We start from the raw sequence: 20,094 nt of genomic DNA on the forward strand, positions 1-20,094 counted from the left end.
TAACTCTGAGTTATTCTTGTGTATTTATGCCCTGTGATATTGAAGCAAGCTTACAGTCAGAAGAAAAAAAGACCAATAGAGGTGCTTGAGGTGGGAACTGTCTACTGCCTTGGGTGAACTCTGGATTCCAAGACCATATGTGGTGGGATGAAAACGGTGATTGCTGCAGGGTGTTAGAACAGCATCCAGCACACAAGGAAAGATTAATCACCAAAGCTGTACTAGACATCAGTCTAACTACCCAGCATCCCTTCCTGTGAAAATCTATCCTTCTTTCATTTGGCTTGGTCTTGGTAGAGTTGACAATCAGGTTGCCCAAACCTACCTGTTAAGGAATGGGCATGTGACCCAGGGTGGCCAATCAGAATAGCCATCCCTCTGCTTCAGTGATTGGTTTATAGGTGGACATGTGACCCATGCTAGGTTAATCAGAGCCTTCCTGAGAGTACCTTGATTCACTTGCAAGCATCCTGAAACTATGCTGGTGGGCCACATGCAGCCTGCCTAAGACATTTATCCAGCCTGCCAGGTGTTTTTTGCCTCCACTGTCTGTCCTGCTTAGCAGCCAACTTGTCCTGGGCTGCAGTTGGACCCTCCAAGGGTCTGAGAGACAGTGAACTGGCCCCCTATTTAAAAAGTTTGAGGACCTCCTGCTAGAGCCTGTGAAGAAATCCTTTTTGTTCACCTGGAGGTGGAGGCTGCTGCTGGCAGGAGGATGCTAAGTTGGCATTGCTGACCCCAGTCCTCCCTAGCTGCTGGGAGGAGCCCTCCCATCACCAAAGTCCTAGTTCTAGACCACACCCCTCTGCTGCTAACTGAGTGAACATGGTCCAGCTACCTCACCTCTCTGAAATCCAGGGACCTTGCTGTTCAGTGGGAATGATTTCTACTTTTCAAGGTAATGCAGCAATTCAGGGAGGGCATGCAGAAAATGTGTGGCAAGTAGAAAGGCCTCAGTACATGTTTTGTTTTAATGGTTCACCTTGATTCAGTGTCTCTCTCCAGAAATCTAACAGAGCTGGGGTAGTTTTATGAAAATGATTCCAATCTTTATGGCTGTGATTGTGGGCATGTCACACGGGTCGTCCTGAGCTGGTCTTGACTCCTAGAGGTGGTGATTTACTTTCTGGGGTGCTCTGGTAGAGAAGACACACCAGCTGCCTGGAGAAAGCCTGAACCACCAGGTCCTCCTTGTCTCACTACTCCTGAAACAGAGCGGTGCTGCTAATTTATTGGATGCCTTAGCTCGTGACTAAATAGACAATAGGTGCTGAGAAACCAAGAACTATTTTTCCAATATGGCAGCCCCATCTATTCCATCGCCCATGGCTGCACCAAGTAAAATGGTGAAGTTAATTTTGGCAAGATTTCCTGTGGTCTTCTCTTACTTGAGAACATTCTCCAGCAATCCCTTGATTAGTCCTTCCACATTCAACACAAAATCTAGAACCCTTGAAATGAAATTAATAGATTGTAATAATCTGACCTTGTTAGGCCCTTATCCCTTCTATCTTTTTTTTTCTTTGAGATAGAGTCTCACTCTGTCATCCTGGGTAGAATGCTGAGGCATCACAGCTCCCAGCAACCTCAAATTTTCTTGAGCTCAAGTGATTCTCTTGCCTCAGCCTCAGCCTCTCAAGTAGCTGGGATTACAGGTGACCACCACAACACCTGGCTATTTTTAGAGATGGGGTCTTGCAAGAGACTGGTGTTGAGCTCCCAAGCTCAAGCAGTGCACCCATGTCAGCCTACAAGCGTGCTAGGATTACAGGCGCAAGCCAACTCAGGCCTTCTTCTCTTGATATATGCAATAGCTAAGTGGGCCATTCTGTGAACCTACCCTGTGCTTCCCCACTGATGACCTAACGCTAGCAGTTTCTTCTAGATAGCTCTCTTTACCTGCTTCTGACAGATGTTGTTCATTTGTCACAGCACCCTTTACCACTCAGCCCACATAAGCTTTCAGTACCAAAGCAGGCTCTACAGATAAACAGCCATTTGCACAAGAGGCAAAGCTTACTTGTTATCTCATATTAAACTGTGAGCTCCTGGATGGCACAGGCTTTGCATTTCTTATTTTTGCAGCTAAGGCACTAAAAATATTATGTCAGGAACATGCTAGGCATTTGATCAGTGTCTCTTGGCTGAATGGAACAACCTTACTTTAAAGGCATTCATAATCTGGCTTTCAGACTGGAACTTGTGAGTCGTGGTTTCCGTAGGGTTACACATACCCTGCTACCTTTGATCTTCTAGGACCCAGACAACATGAACACCTCCATTTTAAAAGAAGAACGCTCAGATGCTGAGCATTTTGCCCAGATTTGATTCCTGGTTTGTGAGATTCCAAGGCTTTATCACTGTGCACGTGTGGGTCCCCATGCTGTGTTTATGTTTCCGTTACTCCTGTCTGAGCTGCTTCTTTGTTTGGGTGCCAATCTGAATAGCTCCGGGGACAGATTCCCCAGCATCTTTGCTCGGCTGGTAATAGGAACTTAGCTTATTCTGCTCATGGCAGAGAACACAAAAACATTTATTTTGTTCTCTCCCACAGACAAATCTGGAAGCAAAATATTGAGATCTATATAGTCTCTGTTGTTTAAAAAAAGAAGAAGAGGAAGCTACTATTTTCCAAGCATGCTGTTTTCCCCAGCCTTGGCAAACGGAGATAGGGAGCGGAAGCTACGGCTTGTTGAGTGCTTACTGTGTGCCAAGCATTATGCTGTGAGTGGTAAGTACCTTATCCTCATGGATGACATCCAGGCATCTTTCAAGACGTCATTCAAGCATCACCTCTACTGTGCCCACTTCCCTCACTGCCCCCTTCCATTGTAGGGTCACCCCCTTCCTACTTTACCTTTCTATTAGGCCCTGTAACGTTGATTCCTTGAAGTGAGGTTATATAGCTCAGTATCCACTTCTACCCTTCCTCTTGGCTTTCCTGTCCAAAATGGTAGCCACTGATCGCAGGTGCTTCTGAGCATGTAAATGTGTCTAGACAAAGTTCAGATGAGCTGCTGTAACTCTAAAATACCTGCCAGATTTTGGAGTCTTAGTATGAAAAATAGAATATAAGCTATCTGATTCATAATCTTTATGTTGGCTATGTGTGGAAATGATTAACACTCTATATTGGGTTAAATACAATATGTTAAAATTAAATTTCTTTTTCTTAACGTGACTATTAGAGAATTTTAACTTTGCTTGTGGCTCACATTGTATTTCTATTGGATAGCACAGCAGTAGACTGTGAATTTCTTGAGGCAGTTCTGTTTTATTTTCTATTTATTGCTATTCTTAGGAACTGGAACAAGGTTCTACACACACAGCAAATAAATGTTCATGGAACAAACATGTGGCATTATGTAACGTAGGTTTTTCTGGTTCCCATGAAGAAAGGACTTGAAACTGGCAGGGAGTTCCCAATGAGGTAACAGGCTGGTGAGGTGGCAAGGGATTGGGCAGTCGACAGAACAAAATGCCAGAAGGAAGGGGTGGATGAGGTGATGGGGCAGCTGGAGTGCAGAGTGCTCAGACTAGAATGTCATTTGTGGAAAACCTCACAAGCTTTCCCCTTTGACTTCAGGATAAAAAGTGAGTTCTTGGGATGGGTTAAGACAGGAGCTGTGGGCATTGCTTCTGTCTGCTCTGGTTGTTCCCAAGCAGACCAGGGGCTCCTGTGGCTCCTTGTCTGAGGCTGGTTCATACAAAGAGCAAGCCAGGAGTGGCAGGGAACAGCACCCTTTGTTGAGAGAAGTCCTCAACCAGCAGTGTGTGGGAGAGATGGATACACATGACTGCCTTCTTACCCTCCCAGGGAGACAATTCTGGTCATGCTTACAGTGCCTTACAGTGGTAACTTGCTCACCAATCCACCTCCAATTGGCCCTTTCCCGTCTTACTGCCAAGCTGTGCCTCTGGAGATCATCTCCTTGGCAGGAGTTACGTTCAAATTCTTGTTTCAATGGCTGATTCTGGAGGACCCAATCCAGAGCAAGGCAGGTAGACAAGGCATTTGCTATCTGAACACCTTTGCACTCATCTCTCCTCCCATGAATCCCTGCGCCCACCCTCCGAATTCTCCTCCACACCCAGGCTGCCAGTTCACATCATTGCATGGCCTTGTTCCTCTTTCTTGGGCATTAAAGATGACCAGTGTGATATTCCGAGACCCCCAACCTGGCACCAACTTCCCATCGTGCCTGCCTCCTGCTCTAGCCATTCTACACAATCTTGTATTTCAGCTACATGGTTCTGCAACTCTCTGCTCCTCAAATCTAAATGTGCCCTTGAAAATTTCTCTTGGTTCTCATACAAATGCTCCCTGTGCCCCAATGGCTTTGAAAAGCCTTATGTCCATGACCACCTAACTTCCTCCAACATGCTAAAAATAATTTTGTTTCTAATTGTAGAGATTGCCTTCCAATCTCAGAGTTATAAGTGAAGATGTGGATTTTTTTTTTTTTTTTTGAGAAAACTCTTTTCCCAGGCTAGGGTGCAGAGGTGTCACCATAGCTCACAGCAACCTCTATCTCCTGGGCTCAAGTGATTCCCCCCGCCTCAGCCTCCTGAGTAGCTGGGAAAACTACATATCACTATGCTCAGCTTATTTTTTCTATTTTTAGTATAAATGGATCTTGCTCTTGCTTAGGCTAGTCTCGAACTCCTGAGCGCAAGTGATTTTCCTGCTTTGGCCTCCCAGCAAGCTGTGGATTTTAAGGCTTTTTTCCCCCTTTTTATTTCTTTCTGTATGGGTACATATTAAATATGTTTACCTGCATAAGCTTATTTTAATTTTTTAATTTTTATTTTTCAAGAGAGTCTTACTCTGTCATCCTGGGTAGAGTGTCCTGGTATCATCTGAGCTCACAGCAACCTCAAACTCTCAGACTCAAGCAGTCCTCCTATCCGCCTTCTGAGTAGTTGGGACTATAGGTGCCCTTCATTGCTCAGCAAATTCTTCTATTTTAATAGAGACGAGGTCTCACTCTTGCTCAGGCTGGTCTTAAAGTTCTGACCTCAAGCAATCTACCCACCTCACCCTCTCCGAGTGGTAGGATTACAGAGTGCTAGGATTATAGGACTAACCCTGGCTCGGTGCACCCAAAGGGTCTATACAAAGAACATGAGCATTTAAATTAGAGTATCTGAGAAAATCCTTAGTCCAATGACTTTGTAAGCATTTCCCTGACATGACTAACTGACTAAAATGATTTTTGTACTTTGCCAATTCAGTTTATACACGTAGTATTTTATAGCTGTGGGGCCTGGTTTGATTTTATTGGCACCCTACTGAGAAATATGGTCAATAATACAACAATAGTACAGCTTTATGATGAAGAGAAATCATAAATTTCCCTTCCATGAAACCCCAGCCAGTGGAGATACTCTTCATGTATCTCTTTGATAAACTTAAGGATTTTAGGTCATAAAGATTGGATATTGTTGAGATGTGTGAATTTTAAAATCAGCACTTTGCCAAACACTTGGAGGGCCCGGCGGGGAAAAGTGCTTGTTCTTAATATGTGTATTATTTGCTACAAAGCAAAACAAATTTGCAAAGCATATCCTCTAAATCCAGGAAACAAAATCCCTAAAGAGTTTCAGTGAGCAAAGGATGATCATTGAAATGCATTGTATTTTATTTACCCTAACTTGAGACTGTGTCATAGGTGGTTAAGAGCATAGACTCTGGTGGGGAAGGTAGGGCTTGAATTGGTGAGTCCTGGCTCCATCGCTTAGTACCCATGTGATCAAAATCTCCCCGACCTTCAGTCTCGTCATCTGTATGATGGTGATATACTTACCTCTTAGGGATGTGGGGAAGAGGTACATATGGGTCCTTCAGCAGTGACTTATAAATGTTTGTCATAATTATTGTATTATCATTATCATCTATATCATTATCGTTACTACTACAAATGTTTTTAATAGTTCTTTTATCTAGTCTAGTGCTTTTTTTTTTTAATGTTCCATACAGTAATTATTTTTTGATTGTAGTTGTCATTGTTGTTTGGTGGGCCCAGGCTGGATTTAAACTGGTGCCCTAGCCACTTGAGCTACAGGCGCTGAGCCTAGTACAGTGCTTTTCAACCTTATTCAACTCACAGCACACTTGAACTTATAGTCAAACTTTCATGCCACACTTAATATTATGTTGATTTTAAAAAAGAGAATATACATACTGTGCGGTGGACTTATTTTGAAAATAATTTAACTAACAATCTTTAACATTTTTCACAGCGTACCTAAGATCCTCTCACAGCACGCTGGTTGAAAATCACTTTTCTAGTGGCTTCGCTTTCTAGCTTGAACTTGAACTTGAGTGTTGTCTTCAAGGCTTTTCTCAGCCCTGATTTTTGAACTTGAACTTGAGCGTTGTTTTCAAGGCTTTTCTCTGCCCTGATTTTCTGTTGGGGTCTTCAGTTTCTCATTCAGGGATACTCCTATCAAGCTTTTAACTTTTCCTTGTTCAGTTACCTGTTCCTTGGGTGTTGTTAGTAATAGTGAGACCCCGTATCCAACAATGTGATTTATGGGGAATAACAGTTGCCAGGGAGAGGTCTTGCTATGCTGAATACTTTATTTATATTTTTCATGTAAACATAATTCGCTTTGTAGGCACAATATAACAAAAGCTCTAAAGCCACAGAGACATTAGACAATGTTTCAGTTCACTCCGATCAAGCTTAAAATACAGAGAAGCCTTCACAGTTCCTTTTAAGGCAAACTGAGATGTTCTTTACACTTCCTTCAGGGAAAAAAAAAAAAAACAATCAAGAGATAGGAAAGAAGGTGCTTAAAATGAGAGTACATGAAACAGTTAATTTGAATGTTTCCCCACCCTCCTCCCCCCATTTTTTATGGCAGAAATTGATCTGATTGGTCAAACTCTAGTTTTCACATTTTGTATTCTCAGGAGAGGAAAGGATTTTCTTTAATCAACTGGTGTAATTTGTGATTGATGGAGTAACAACCCCCCTGCCCGGATTTGGGTGGGGAATGATTTTCCATGTTTCTCCTCTGGGCATGACAAAGGCGGCCTCCATTCTGAACGTCATCCAGTTCCCACTCCCCTGAGGAAGGACAGAGCTAATGGTCGGTGGCTCTCGGCACCTTCAGCCCTAGAAAATGCCTGTTTCTGCCCAGCTTACTGGAAATGTCACTTGAACGGTGGTTCTTCTTAAGACTTCCTTTCAGCATAGTTATGGGAGAAATACAACTAATCATATGGCACTTAGCAAAGGTAATGGGGGAATGAACACCCCGTTATCTTTCTAGATGGCCCAGAACTGGATATTGGTGAGTCCTGGGGCAGGAGGAGGTGTTAGTGGCATCCTCTGTTGAGATCCTCTGATCCCTTGGCTTGTCAGATGACAGCACCCTTTCTTGTCTCCATATTTTACATGCACATCTACAATGAGGAGAAACTCCCTTCCCATAAATATTTGGCATAAATACATCATCATCACAAGCTTAGGATAGGATACAAAGGAACATGAAGCATGAGGCGACAGTTCTTACAAAGGGACTTTGGAAATGGCACAGGCGTTTGCTGAAATGCCTTCTTGCCCACCACTTGGGGGAAGAGTTGGGCCCACCCTAAGGCTTGTTGGTGGGGAGACTGGGCAATGCAGGAATCCTCCAAGGTTTCCCAGAACACAAAGAAAGTCAGAGTGCCAGTGGTGTGGGCTCCTTGTGTTTCCACCATGGTTCGTGAGAGATGGAGCGAACCCTTTTGGCCCAAAGGTGAGAATGAGGAAATCTCTTCGAAAGACCCTGACATTCTTTCTCTTCCTCAAGGGTTCACCTCTCAAGCGCAGTCAAATGGCATGAGGGTGGGAATGGGGTCTGTAGGAGCTTAGGAGCTTGAAAATTGAATAAGGTAAGCAAGTAGCTTGATTCTTGGGTTCCAAAGAGCAGGGGCCCTGGAGAGTATGCACCATGGTTCTGTGTACCAGAGGGGAGAAGCTGCCCATTTGGTGGTGAGCATCAGCCTTCTGTTGTCACTAGAGTTTGTTACATGTCGGAACGTGCTTCGGCAAGAGAAACGATACTCATTGATTTTTCTAAATAGGGTCTGCAAGAGAGTTCTTCCTTTCAGTAAAGGGGGCTGCCGCTTACTATCAGGAATTGAAAAATAGGTAATGCTGATGACAAGTGTGTGTAAACACAAGTGAATCTCAGTAATGACTCCTGAATTAGTCCCATACGTGGTCAGTCTTCTTAAAATTAAAACAAATATGGGTGGGGGGAGGATTCAGCTCATGAGATGTGGTTGTGGGGAGAATCTTTGTGGCTGGTCCTCCAACTCATGCTGTTGATTGATTTTCTATCCTGAAAGAGCCACACCCACCTCCTTGCATTTAAGGAGAAGAACCAGTGCGAGGGCCAAACTTCGGAGGGGTACAAAGGAGGGTGGCTCAAACCTTTTGACTGTAGTTGCCTCTTAAACAAAGAGAGAAAAAGTACTAGTTGGAGAGTTTCTAAATTTATGGGCTCGTGAAAACATCTCCCGGCCTACCCTTTTTCTGCCGGCCAAATTTGGCAAGTGCTCTCATCAGAGGCCTGGTGGCTGGCCCAAAAAGTGTCACTGGCCTGAAGAATTCTAGGACCTGGACGGTGCTCTGTGATCACCCCTTTCAATCCACACTCATCTTTGCCCACATCTGGTCTCTCAGGCATTCTGCTTCTGGGCTTGTATTAATTTGCAAGGCTGTTCTAGAACTTTTGAGAGGGACCCACACATGAGTGGTTTTGATACAGGGGTGAGGGAGAGTGTAATACACAGATGGGGGCGGGACATAATAACCGCATGGGATGGGATTGGCACTTAATTTCAAAAAACAACAGTGATCGACAGCTTTGTAGCTCAGCTGGCTGCAGACAAACACGACACGCACGGGACTACAGCATTTGTTCACTGGGGCACAGAAGGGTTTTCTCGGCCGGGTCCTCCTCTTCACACCATCCTTCATATCCTCCCTGGGTCCTGTTACTGGATGAAAGGCATCCGCTCCTTGTTCTCGCTGTCCCCCTCGTGGTCCTCCTCTTCCTCCCCGGCCTCGCTGGTCTCCGTGCTGTCGTTGGCCATCTGAGATTCAACACAGGACATGTGTGATGACTCTGCAGCCTGCCCCCTGCCTTCTCTGAGCCCCTCAGCCCCGGGACCTCTTGGGGTCTGGAGCTAGGGTTGCTTGCTTCTCAAAGACGGTGTACGGTCTGCAAGAAGCAGGCTCTGAGATGAGGACTGGAGTGCAAGTATTTGGAATCTGGGAGATGATTCCAAGAAGCCCTAGATGGGGAGGGGGGAAAGGAGGCAGAAAAGGCCGGGATGCTGCTACAGGGCGTGTTAGTTAGCAGGGTCCTGCATAGGCTGCTGGACTCAGAGATCATGAAGGACACACCTTGCAGTGTGAGGCTAAGGGCTGCTCTCTCGGGAGGCGTGCGACCTCCCTGGCATCACCCGTGGGCTGGGGCTATAATCCAGGTGTGCTCTGGTGGCCAGAGCTGGCTCTTAGGGAGAAAGGGCAGTACCCACAAGAGAAGCTCTGGTGTGCAGGGGAACCCACTAAGGACACAGACCCGCCAGTGTCCAAGTCTTGGTGCTGTCCTTACTCAGAGCAAAAACAACATTAACAAGTGTGTGTTCATTTCCTTTGCTCTCTGTATCCCCCCAACCCTCAGAATATAGTTTCTAGGAGGACAGGGACTCCTTTCCTTTGTTCCATCACCAATACCTGGCAGAGTTGTGATTGCCTCTGGCACCCACCACAACACCTGCCTGTTTTTTTTGGTTGCAGCCATCATTGCTGTTTGGCAGGCCCGGGCTGGATTCGAACCTACCACCTTAGGTGTATGTGGCTGGCGCCTTAGCCACTTGAGCCAAAAGCACCGAGCTACCATCTTAGTTTCTTAACTCCCAGGGGTAAAAGCCTTCATGAGGTTCAGAAATAAGAACAGTGATATATGTGAAGGCAGGTCCTGAGCTCTTCCCTGAAAGGTGGGCTTTTCAGCACCTGCTCTGATGAGACTCCCCACCTCAGGCCATTCCTGTGGGCCTGCGGCCCTGATAGCATCTCGTGTGTGATGGAGACAGGCAGCACCTGGGGTGGGGGGACTTGTTACCAACCATTCTGCTTGGAAGCAACAAGCTGCCAGGACAGCCCAGGGGAGCTGAAATAACAGACTTGGTCACATGTTCGGAGGCCACAGTGTAGGTGCACAGGACCTCCCATCTCCCAGCCCCATTCTCCTCCCTGACCGTGTCCCCTCATCTGCCTTCCAACAGTCCTGAAGCTTAGTAAGCATCTAATAATCTATTCCATATTATAATCAATCACTTAAACATTCCAAAATGCCCTCTCATCAAGTTGTCCCTCACTGAGTGAAATGGCCATCATATCTAAACTACATCATAATTATAAAAGCCAAAGGAGTATTTTAAAAAATTCACATTTTGGGCTAAAATATGTAAGAAATTTTAGTTCTTTCTCTTTTATAAAAGATGGATGCAACTTCATGGTCAATGTGTGTAAACAAAGAAGCAGAAATCCCTTCCTAAGTGTTTTCTCTATTAGACGTTACCTGGAGCTTAGCATGGACCAGGTGACATTCTATGATGTCGTTCTAACTGACTTATGGGAATCTGTCAATCTCCAGTTTACAGATGGTAGGGGGAGGGCAATGCCAGAGTGGCCAAGTGATGTCGCACACAGAGGCTTTGGGCTGGGCTTTGACAGTCCGTGTTCCCTGACCACCACACACACGGGCCCTCATCAAGCAGCCCTTGCTGGAGCAGAGGGGATGTGAGTTTGGCATGCTATGCCCCTAGTGGTCTCCCCTGGTAAAAGGGAACAAGATCAATGGAATGATTAGAGACCATCTAGAAGCAGTTGGCACCATTCTCTTAGGAAACTGTGAATTCATTGTGATTTACCAGAAATTTCTCCAACTTGTGGCAGCCAAGACACGGCACCTGTAATAGACATATTTATTGCTTCTGTCCTGTCCTGTCTATTGTATATATGTTGCTTACAATGAACTTGACAGTCATTAATTAAATATCATATAGGGAATGGGTTCCTTCAGATTGCTCTTAAAATGCTCTCATCAAAGCATTTGCTTTTCCTTCTTAGCATTCATCTCAGTTTGTGATGAGTCCCTCATTTGTGGACTCCTTTGATTACCCTGTTTCCTTTCCACCCACCTGTTTCCTTTCTCCCCACCTGTGCCTACCCCTGATGGACCCTTCCTCTGCTTTCCACTCACCAGTGGGGTAGGGGTCTTTTCTACGTCCAGAATTAACTTGCCAATATTCCCGCGGTCGTGGATCCGTTGCATGGCCTCCTTCACCTGAAAGACAAGGTGAGAGACAGCAACTCTAGTTAGGTGAGATGTCACCCAGGTGAAAGGGAACTCAGAAACGCAAACCATTGACTTCCCACCAGGGGGCGCTGTGGTTCAAGCTTAAATCGGCCATGTTTGTTGGGGGTGCAAATACATTCTGGTGCTATCCACACGCTCTGATCTTATGCAAACGTCTCCTGGGGTCTAAAAAGAGAGGGAAATACCTCTTGAAAAAAGTAGATGAAAATGTCTTCAAAGAGTGGGGAAGCTTCTTTGGAGTTCCAGAAATTATTAATACACGCTACAAGGTTAGGGTGATCAGACATCCCGGCAGTCCCGCATTTCAACAATTTGTCCCGCGTCCCGCCGCATTTTTAAAAAGTCCCGATTTTTGGAAAGAATGTACGAACGGGACCCTCTTGAAATCTAAATGGAAACCCAACAGCTCAAGATGAAGAGGGTGAGGAGAAGAACTAACAGTAGATCCAGGCTTGGCGCCTATGGCTCACGTGGCTAAGGTGCCAACCACATACACCTAAGGTGGCGGGTTCGAATCCAGCCCAATCCCACCAAACAACAATGATAGCTGCAACCAAAAAATATCCGGGCGTTGTGGCGGGTGCCTGTGATCCCAGCTACTTGGGAGGTGGAGGCAGGAGACTTGCTTTAGCCCAGGAGTTGGAGGTTGCTATGAGCTGTGATGCCATGGCACTCTACCCAGGGTGACAACTTGAGGCTCTTTCTCAAAAAAAACCAAAACAACAACAACAAAAATAACAATAGATCCAGCCTATTTTTCTTAAAGTCTCACATTTTTAAATATTTTTGTTCATTCAGTCAGTCCACAAATATCTATTAAATGTTGCCTCTAGGCTCGAGATGCTACAAAACTTAAAGCAGAATACAGCATTGCCTTTGGGTAACTCAATCTGTGGCTGATGGAGCAGTGTTTGTTTGCTTACATGAAAATCAAAACCTTCTACTCATTTGGAAATGAACTTGACAGTCATTAAAATGTTTGTATTCTAATGGCTTTTCTGGAACTTTAGCCTACAGACATAATTCAAATGAAAGGAGGAAAAACTTACTACACAAAAAAGCTGCTCAATCACACAGTATTGCTTTTGATGGTAAAACTCTGAAGCAACTTCCATGTTCCAGAGTTAAAAGGATGTTTAAGTAAATGACGGTCCTTACATTTATCTGCTGAATGGAAACGTTAGGCAGCTGGTAACAAATATAAAGATATATACAGCTAATTATAAAGCCTGCACAGAAGGCGTAAATGCTTTTGTAATATTGCTAAATGAGAAAACCAGCAGATGCATTTTTTATTGACATCTCCATAAAAACACCAATATTCTAAAATAATTAGAAAGAGATATGGCTATACAATTAAACATCATATAGGGAAATGGGTTCCCTTATCACCAGCATCAAAGATTGTGATCTGATAACATGCTAACTCATCCACATTTGATATTAATTAAATGCGTCCTTAAATGCAGTGTTTTGACAACCTGGCATTGGTCAGAGTTGGCCTGTGTTTTACAGATAGATAATGTCATGTGATTGCTAAATTTGTGACCCGGGTATATAATCAGTAGATTCCTTCTAGTTCCATGCTGAACGCTGCTTTTTCAAAGGGCTTTCACAGTTGGTCATGACAACAGCTGCAGTGAAGCATTATATAGTAGCAGACGCTTCTCGGATGGCTGTCAGTGATCCGGCCATCTGGGTCATGGCCATGTCTGATCTCCTACCCTTGACTGAGGGCTGGACCTGGTGACTTGCTTCTAAGCCACAGAATGCAGCCAGAGCGAGGGTTTGTCACTCTCCACATCTGGTTGTAGAGACTGTGACCCCATCTTGCAGTGTCCCTGCTTCTCGGACTCTGTTCACATTCTCACTCTGATACCGCAAGCTGCCAAGGGGTGGGCTGCCCTTTGGAGATGTCCACCTGGCAAGGAACTGAGGGAAACCCTAGGGAACAGTCAATGAGGAGACAAAACCCTTAGTCCAAAATCAAACCAGGAGCTGAATCCTGCCAATAAGCATCAAGAGAGCTTAGAAACAGACCCTTTCCCAGTCAAGCCTTTAAATGAGACCTTCCTGACACCTCGATTGTGGCCTTGCGAGGGCTAAGAGACCCAGCTAAGCCATACCCAGATTCCTCATGGCAGAGAAATTGAGAGATCATAAACGCTATTTTTTTTTTTTTTTTTGAGACAGAGCCTCAAGCTGCCCCCCTGGGTATAGTGCCGTGACAACACAGCTCACAGCAACCTCCAACTCCTGGGCTTAAGCAATTCTCCTGCCTCCGCCTCCCAAGTAGCTGGGACTACAGGTGCCCACCATGGTGCCCGGCTATTTTTTGGTTGCAGCCATTATTTTTGTTTGGTGGGCCCGGGCTGGATTCGAACCCGCAGCTCAGGTATATGTGGCTGGTGCCTTAGCCGCTTGAGCCACAGATGCCAGCCACAGATGCTATTTTAAACTAATTTGGGGGATAAATGTAGCAATAGTTAGCCAGTATACACTCACCTTACTTATATAATTCTTACTTTGCCATATAATATATAACATATATTATTTTATATAAACTATATATATAATACCCATTTTACAGATTAAGTATTATGATGTTCAAAAATATAAGCAACTTGCCCAAAGATTGCGTAGTTACCAAGGACAGAATTGTGTTCCCTCAGGTGTGCCGGCTATAAAAGGCTACAGGCCCAGCAGGCACTGTTTCCAGTTCTGCCCAGACTGGGCTGCCTCGTTTGACTCTCAAAGGCAGTTGGAAGGGGCAGGTTCCCTTTCCATAATGGCTCCCCAGAATCCAGTTGTTTCTCCTCTTGGAAAGTCATTAAGCATCTGAAAAGCGCCATGGAGATCAGGAACAATGTTTAAGCTGCTTCTGGAGCCCAGGGAAACTGAAAAGTTGTTTTCTCACCATTTAAAGCTTATTGTGATGGGGGGGGGGCGGGGAGCCCCCTGCAGGGCTGCTTCTAATCTGCATACTTTTCTGACATTTCTTTCTGAAATGAACTAACTCCTTGAAGTCTCCCCAGGGGAAGGATAGATAAAGGATTAGGAGCATTTCCTAGCGACTATTTAAATAGAGTGACCTCCGCGCCCCCCCCCCCCCCCCCCACCCCACCCCCCCCCCCCCCCCGCCCCGTCAGGTGGTTTGAGTCTTTCTGCTCTTGGAAGTGTGAAAGGGCCCTACTGGTGGTAGCTTGGAAGGAAAGAAACTACCTCTGGGCAATTCTTTTTCAGATCCCAACTTGAGGTATCTTAAACATGTTGCTTCCTTTTATCCCGACACCAAGCCTCTTAGCCCAGCACCCCCATCAGTTTCACAGATGCAAAGCCCAGTGACAACCCATCCAGGGGGTAACCTCTGGCTGCCTCCAGAAAGGGGGAGGTGCGTCCCCCTTTCAGGACCTTGGACAAAACTCAGGACAGGGCTCTGCTTTCTATACCCCAAACCAGCTCTCCAGTAACACCAGGCAGGGGAGAGTCTGCAGAAGGCAGGCTTGCTCCCAAGTGACCAGCATGTAAGTAGAGGGGCCACGGGTGGTGAGGTGGCAGCACCCTGAGATCCAGAAAGCTCGGTAGCACGAGGAGGTGTTTCCCAGGCAGCTGCCAGAGAAATTTTTTCTAAAGCACTTTTGTGCTGAAAACCTTTCCCATTGTATTTAAGAGAAAAGTCTAGTTGACCTGCACTCCTGACACCGTAGCCACTGGTCCATGGGCCACTGGGCGCTTGAAATATGGCTGGTACAGATTGCCACACGCTGCCACGTGACATGCACCAGACTTCTGAAACTTACCAATCATCGAGAGAGGGCAACATATCTCCATCAGAATTGTTGACATTTGTCACACATTGAAATGATACTTTAAATACCTGAGGTTACCTAAAATGTTACTGAGAATAATTCCTTGTGCTGTTTTGAATGTGGCTACTAACAACTTTAGGCCTTTGAGACTTTTTTTTTTGCAGTTTTTGGCCAGGGTTGGGTTTGAACCCACCACCTCTGGCATATGGGGCCATTGCCCTACTCCTTTAAGCTATAGGCACCACTGCAACTTTAGACCTTTGAATGTAGCTCCCACCCTAATGCTGCTGGTCAGCTCTGGACTGGCTGCCTCAGGAGCTGATGGTCTTTTCCAGCTTTATTTCTTCCCTTCAATTCTTGTGCTCCCCTCACTGCCAACGCTCGAGAAGGATCTGAAGCTTGCTGGGGCCTCCGTATATGCTGGGTTACCTTGTGCGAGTGTTGGCTTAGATGTCAGCTCTCCTAGGAATTTGCTCTATGCCTGCCACCCGTGTCCCTCACAGTCTGGCCCAAGTACTTGTCCTTTGGGCTTCCTCCAAGGGCACCTTGAGCCAGCTGGTGATGTCACCCTCCCCACATCCCCGCCACCCCCAGGCTTGCAACTTACACGTCAGCCTCTCCCCTAGGTTGCAAGTCGATACAAACAGCACCGCCTAACAGAAACATGAAGCAGGCTACCAGTGTGGCTGCAAATTTTTCTAATTAGAATGTGGAGAAATATAAAAAGAAACTGAGATTAATTTTAATATTATTTTTTCTCCAACCAAACATATCCAAAATAGTATGGTTTTGGAATATATTCAACATAATGAAATATTAATGAGATATTTTACATTCCTATTTTTCTTTTAGCCTAAGTTTCTAGAACCCAGGGCATGTTTTATACTGACAGCATATCTCAAAGCAAACAAGCCATACTTCCAGTGCTCCATGGCCGTATGTGGCTCATGGCTACCATATTGGGGATAATACTGTAGTTCTACAAGGGCAAAGCAGTGGGGTCTGCCTCAGAGTCCCAGTGCAAAAAAAGGTCTGGTACATGATAGCGTCCAGAACGAACAAATGAATGAACGAGTAGGTATGTGGGGAGAGTGACATGCCAGACGGCTTAGCCTCACCCGGAGGTTTTTTCCTGTCCTCTCTCTCCACCTCTGAGAGCCTCTGGCCTGGGCAGCTGTCACAGGCAGCCTGCTGGGTGCTGCCTGGGTGGCCCAGCAGAGTCTGTTCATCATCAGGTCTGTGGTTCTCCAAGCCCTGTCTGAGACATCGCTGCCAGCTGTGTGGCTGGCCAGATCTGGTCTCAGCAGCTGGATGTTCCAGGGCTGGAATTCTGGACATCCTTGGGCTGTCTTTGACAGAGCTGGCTTCCCATCCAGACAGTAGAGGGAGGAAATATGAGTCATGTCATTCAGCCGCCTCAGGATGCCAAGATGCTGAGCACAGGGGCCAGCTGGGCCTTTTCTAAACTCCTGGTCTCTGGTGGGACACCTTGACAGCACCCCAAGAGGATGGTGGCAGTAGGCACCAGGGATGTCTCGGAGCGGAATCCCAGGCTCTGCTCTGATGCAGCCGTGCCTTTCCAGCAAGTCACTTACCTCTCTGCCTTATGTGTCACATGACAAGAGATACACTGTCTATTCATTTGTTCATTCATTCGTTCATTCAGTCAGTGGTGCTGAAGCCCTGTGCCAGGAGCTGGGTGAGACGGACTTAGCCTGTCCAGAGGGATTCAGAGTTTCCCTTGTTAAATAGGATCATCATAATAAAAATAATTTCACAAGGTAGAAAAGCCTGCTATGAAGGGAGCGAACTGTTCTACAAAGGGGAATGAATGATGGGGCAGGAGAGTGACCTGGGAAGATGTTCCCGTCTCAGACCCCAGAACCCACAACCTGTGTGTCTGTTACCTGACATGGCAAAGGGACTCAGCAGGTGTGATTGCAAAGGGTCTTGGTGCAGGGGGAGTTATCCTGGGCTATGTGGGTGGGCCCCATGGAATCACACGGGTCCTTATAAAGGGAGGTAGGGTGGGGGGGATCAGAGTCACAGAGATGGAGATGGGACAAGGGAAGCATTGCTTGACTGATGGCCTTGCTGAGGAGGCCACAATCAAGAAACACAGGTGGCTCAGCGCCTGTGGCTCAAGTGCCTAAGGCACCAGCCACATACACCTAAGGTGTCAGGTTTGAATCCAGCCCAGGCCCACCAAACAACAATAATGGCTGCAACCAAAAAAAAAAAAAAAAAATAGCCGGGCTTTGTGGCAGGCACCTGTGGTCCCAGCTACTTCAGAGGCTAAGGCAGGAGACTCACTTGAGCCCACGAGTTGGAGGTTGCTGTGAGCAGTGAAGCCATGGCACTCCATCTAGGGGGACAGCTTGAGGCTCTGTCTCAAAAAAAAGAAAAAGAAACACAGGTGGCCTCTGCAAGCTGGAGAAAGCAAGGAAATAAACTCTCATCCAGAGCCTCTTCAAGGGACACAGCCCTGCTGATGCCTGGGCTTTGTGCTCATTTCTTAAAGCTGCAGCAGGAGGTGAGGTTAAGGAGGTGATGGGTAAGAGAGACCGAGGGTGAGAAGGAGCAGCCCTGGGAGGAGCTGGCAGTGAGTCAGGGAGAGGGAAGAGGGTGTGCACTGGCTCCAGGTGGGCTGGAACCTGGGTAGGATTCTCTCCAGGAGGCGGCTGGAGTGGTAGAGCTCAGAGGGCAGAGCAGGTGCAGAGGGAGGTGGGGAGGCGGATCCAGGGGTCTGGAAGTGTCCAAGGTCAGAACTTGCTGACTTTGAAGCCTCTAGCCAGCCTCTGCTTGCACCAAGGAAGGCCCCTTAGTAGACTTCCCATTTTGCTCTTAAAGTCTTCACAGATTGCTCAGACTTCCTCTTTCCTAGGGGCAGAGCTGGTCTCGGGTTGCTTCAAACCATTTCTGGGCTGGGAAATATCACAGAGGTGTGACCGTGGCTTCCTCGTGTTTTCCAGTTGCATGTGGCTCCTGGGAGGACACAGCCCTGCACGGCAGAGCCACGGGGGCGGGGGGGGGGGTCCTCTTCAGACTCTGCAATCACTGGCTGTGTGACCATAGGCAGTTTACCCAACCTCTCTGCGGTACTCTATGGAGTGAGGTTTTACCGGTTCCTATTACTGTTGTAACGAATTACCCCTAACATAGTGGCTTAAAGCACAAACTGTTACTGTTCAGCTCTGGAGGGCCAGAAGTCTGACAGGGGGTTAAAGGCAGGATGTGAGCGGGACTGTGGTACTTTCTGCATTTCTCTCCAGAGGGAGGTTTCATTTCCCCAATTTCCTGGGGTCTGGAAGGAGCCCCCTGCCTCCCTTCACTTCTGTGTCCCTCTGTCTCTTCAAAGCCAGCAGTGGAGCACTTTCAAATCTCTCAGACTGTGACAACCTCGTGACAACACTGGGCCCAGCGGGTAATCCAGGATCATCTCCCCATCTCAGAATCTTTAATGTAATTCTCACCTGCAAAGTCTCTTTTGCCATGCAAGGTAACAGGTTCACAGGCTCAGGGGATGAGCATGTGGGCGTAGTTGGGGGCCGTTATTCTGCCACTTGCAGGTACCCCCCTAAAAGAACAGTCATGGAGATTGGGGAAGATGCCTGGTAAGCACTGGGCAGTCATTGGCTCTCCTAAGCTCTTTACCAGAAAATCTGAGTGCCCAGCGCCCTCTACTGGGTTTCTGAAATACCTACATCCTCCTGCCTTCTAAGTTTCTTTCTTTCTTTATAGCACAATTCCACCTACCATTTGCCTAAGGCCAACCAATAAGAGGTGGACTCCAACTGGGTTCTGCCTGACTCCAAAGTCCAGAAAAGAGGTTATCCTCTGGGGCTTGGGCACCCTTTGGCTGATCCCATCCCGCACTCCTATCTATGGGGTGAGAATTCTCAAAGGGACAGAGCCCCACTTCTAGACCATGCTCTGGGTTCCTGGGCTTCCAGAATTCTCTGCTGAAATGGCTTCATGACTGCCTGGAAAATTCCCTTCATATGAGCAATACCTCTCCGGGTGGTGCAGGTGGAGCTCTGGGGTGGGGGAGAGAGCCAGGCCAACTGTGGGCTGGGACCCTCATTCCCACTCTTGCTCAGGGCCTGCAGATGTGGGGCCAGGCTTCACTAGAGGGCTCAGGGATGGCTGGTGTGGACCCTGAGGATGGAGAGGTTTGAAGGTGATTCCCCGGGACCTAAGAGGACTATGGGGCTGTAAGATACACACACGTGGATACCAGGCAAGTCCCAGTGATGGATTCTTAACAATGCCCCGACACTGAGGATGGCAGTGATAACAGTCCACATTGTATGACAGTCCCACCATCTTCTCTCAGCTTCATTTTGGAACAAAAATCCTCCAGTTCCAAAGTCCTGAGTGTTCTGCCTAAGGTCACATGGCTGACAGCACAGAAACTGAGAGTAGGGTCAGAAGACATGGGGCCAAGTCCAGCCCATTTTTGTTGACCTGGTTTCCCCTCCAGGAGAAGAGACTGAATTTGAAGTTGGTATCACGTCTGAGGTCCTGGCTAGACAGCCAGGGGAAACCATCTGGCCAGAGACACCTGGTTACCAGGCTTAGGAAAGAGGATGGGGTTCAAGAGACTAATCTGGGGTCAGTTGACATCAAAAGAAAGTGTGGTGTGGGCGGGTCACTAAATGATCTGACCCACAAGCACAGAAGGGCCAGGGAGACCTCAGAGGATGCTGACTGCTTCTCCCATCTCCATCCCGATGCAGATTGATATGGGCAAGGTGAGGGAACGAAGAGGGTGAGCAGATCAGGAGGAGGAAGGTGACCTCTGGCAGGTGCCCCTTGATCCTGGGCCACAGTGATTTAGAGAGGGCAGATCCAGTGGGGTGGAGGTGGGCGTCAGGTCACAGTGTACTGGGGTGGG

General features: G+C 46.9%; 1 protein-coding gene across 1 annotated transcript in view; it reads right to left on the reverse strand.

Moving 5' to 3' along the window:
* Positions 1-6,559: 6,559 nt before the first annotated feature.
* VAT1L (vesicle amine transport 1 like) overlaps positions 6,560-20,094 on the reverse strand; it is a 150,574-nt gene continuing 137,039 nt past the window's right edge. The window contains exons 8-9 of the mRNA XM_003791311.3: positions 11,272-11,355; positions 6,560-9,094 (exon numbers count right to left, since the gene is read on the reverse strand). Coding sequence (XP_003791359.1) covers positions 8,996-9,094; positions 11,272-11,355 — 183 coding nt within the window. The 3' untranslated portion in view covers positions 6,560-8,995. The remainder of the gene's footprint in view (positions 9,095-11,271; positions 11,356-20,094) is intronic.

This window comes from Otolemur garnettii, unplaced genomic scaffold, assembly GCF_000181295.1.
Source record: "Otolemur garnettii isolate 467f Iridium unplaced genomic scaffold, OtoGar3 scaffold00047, whole genome shotgun sequence".
NCBI classification, from domain to species: domain Eukaryota; kingdom Metazoa; phylum Chordata; class Mammalia; order Primates; family Galagidae; genus Otolemur; species Otolemur garnettii.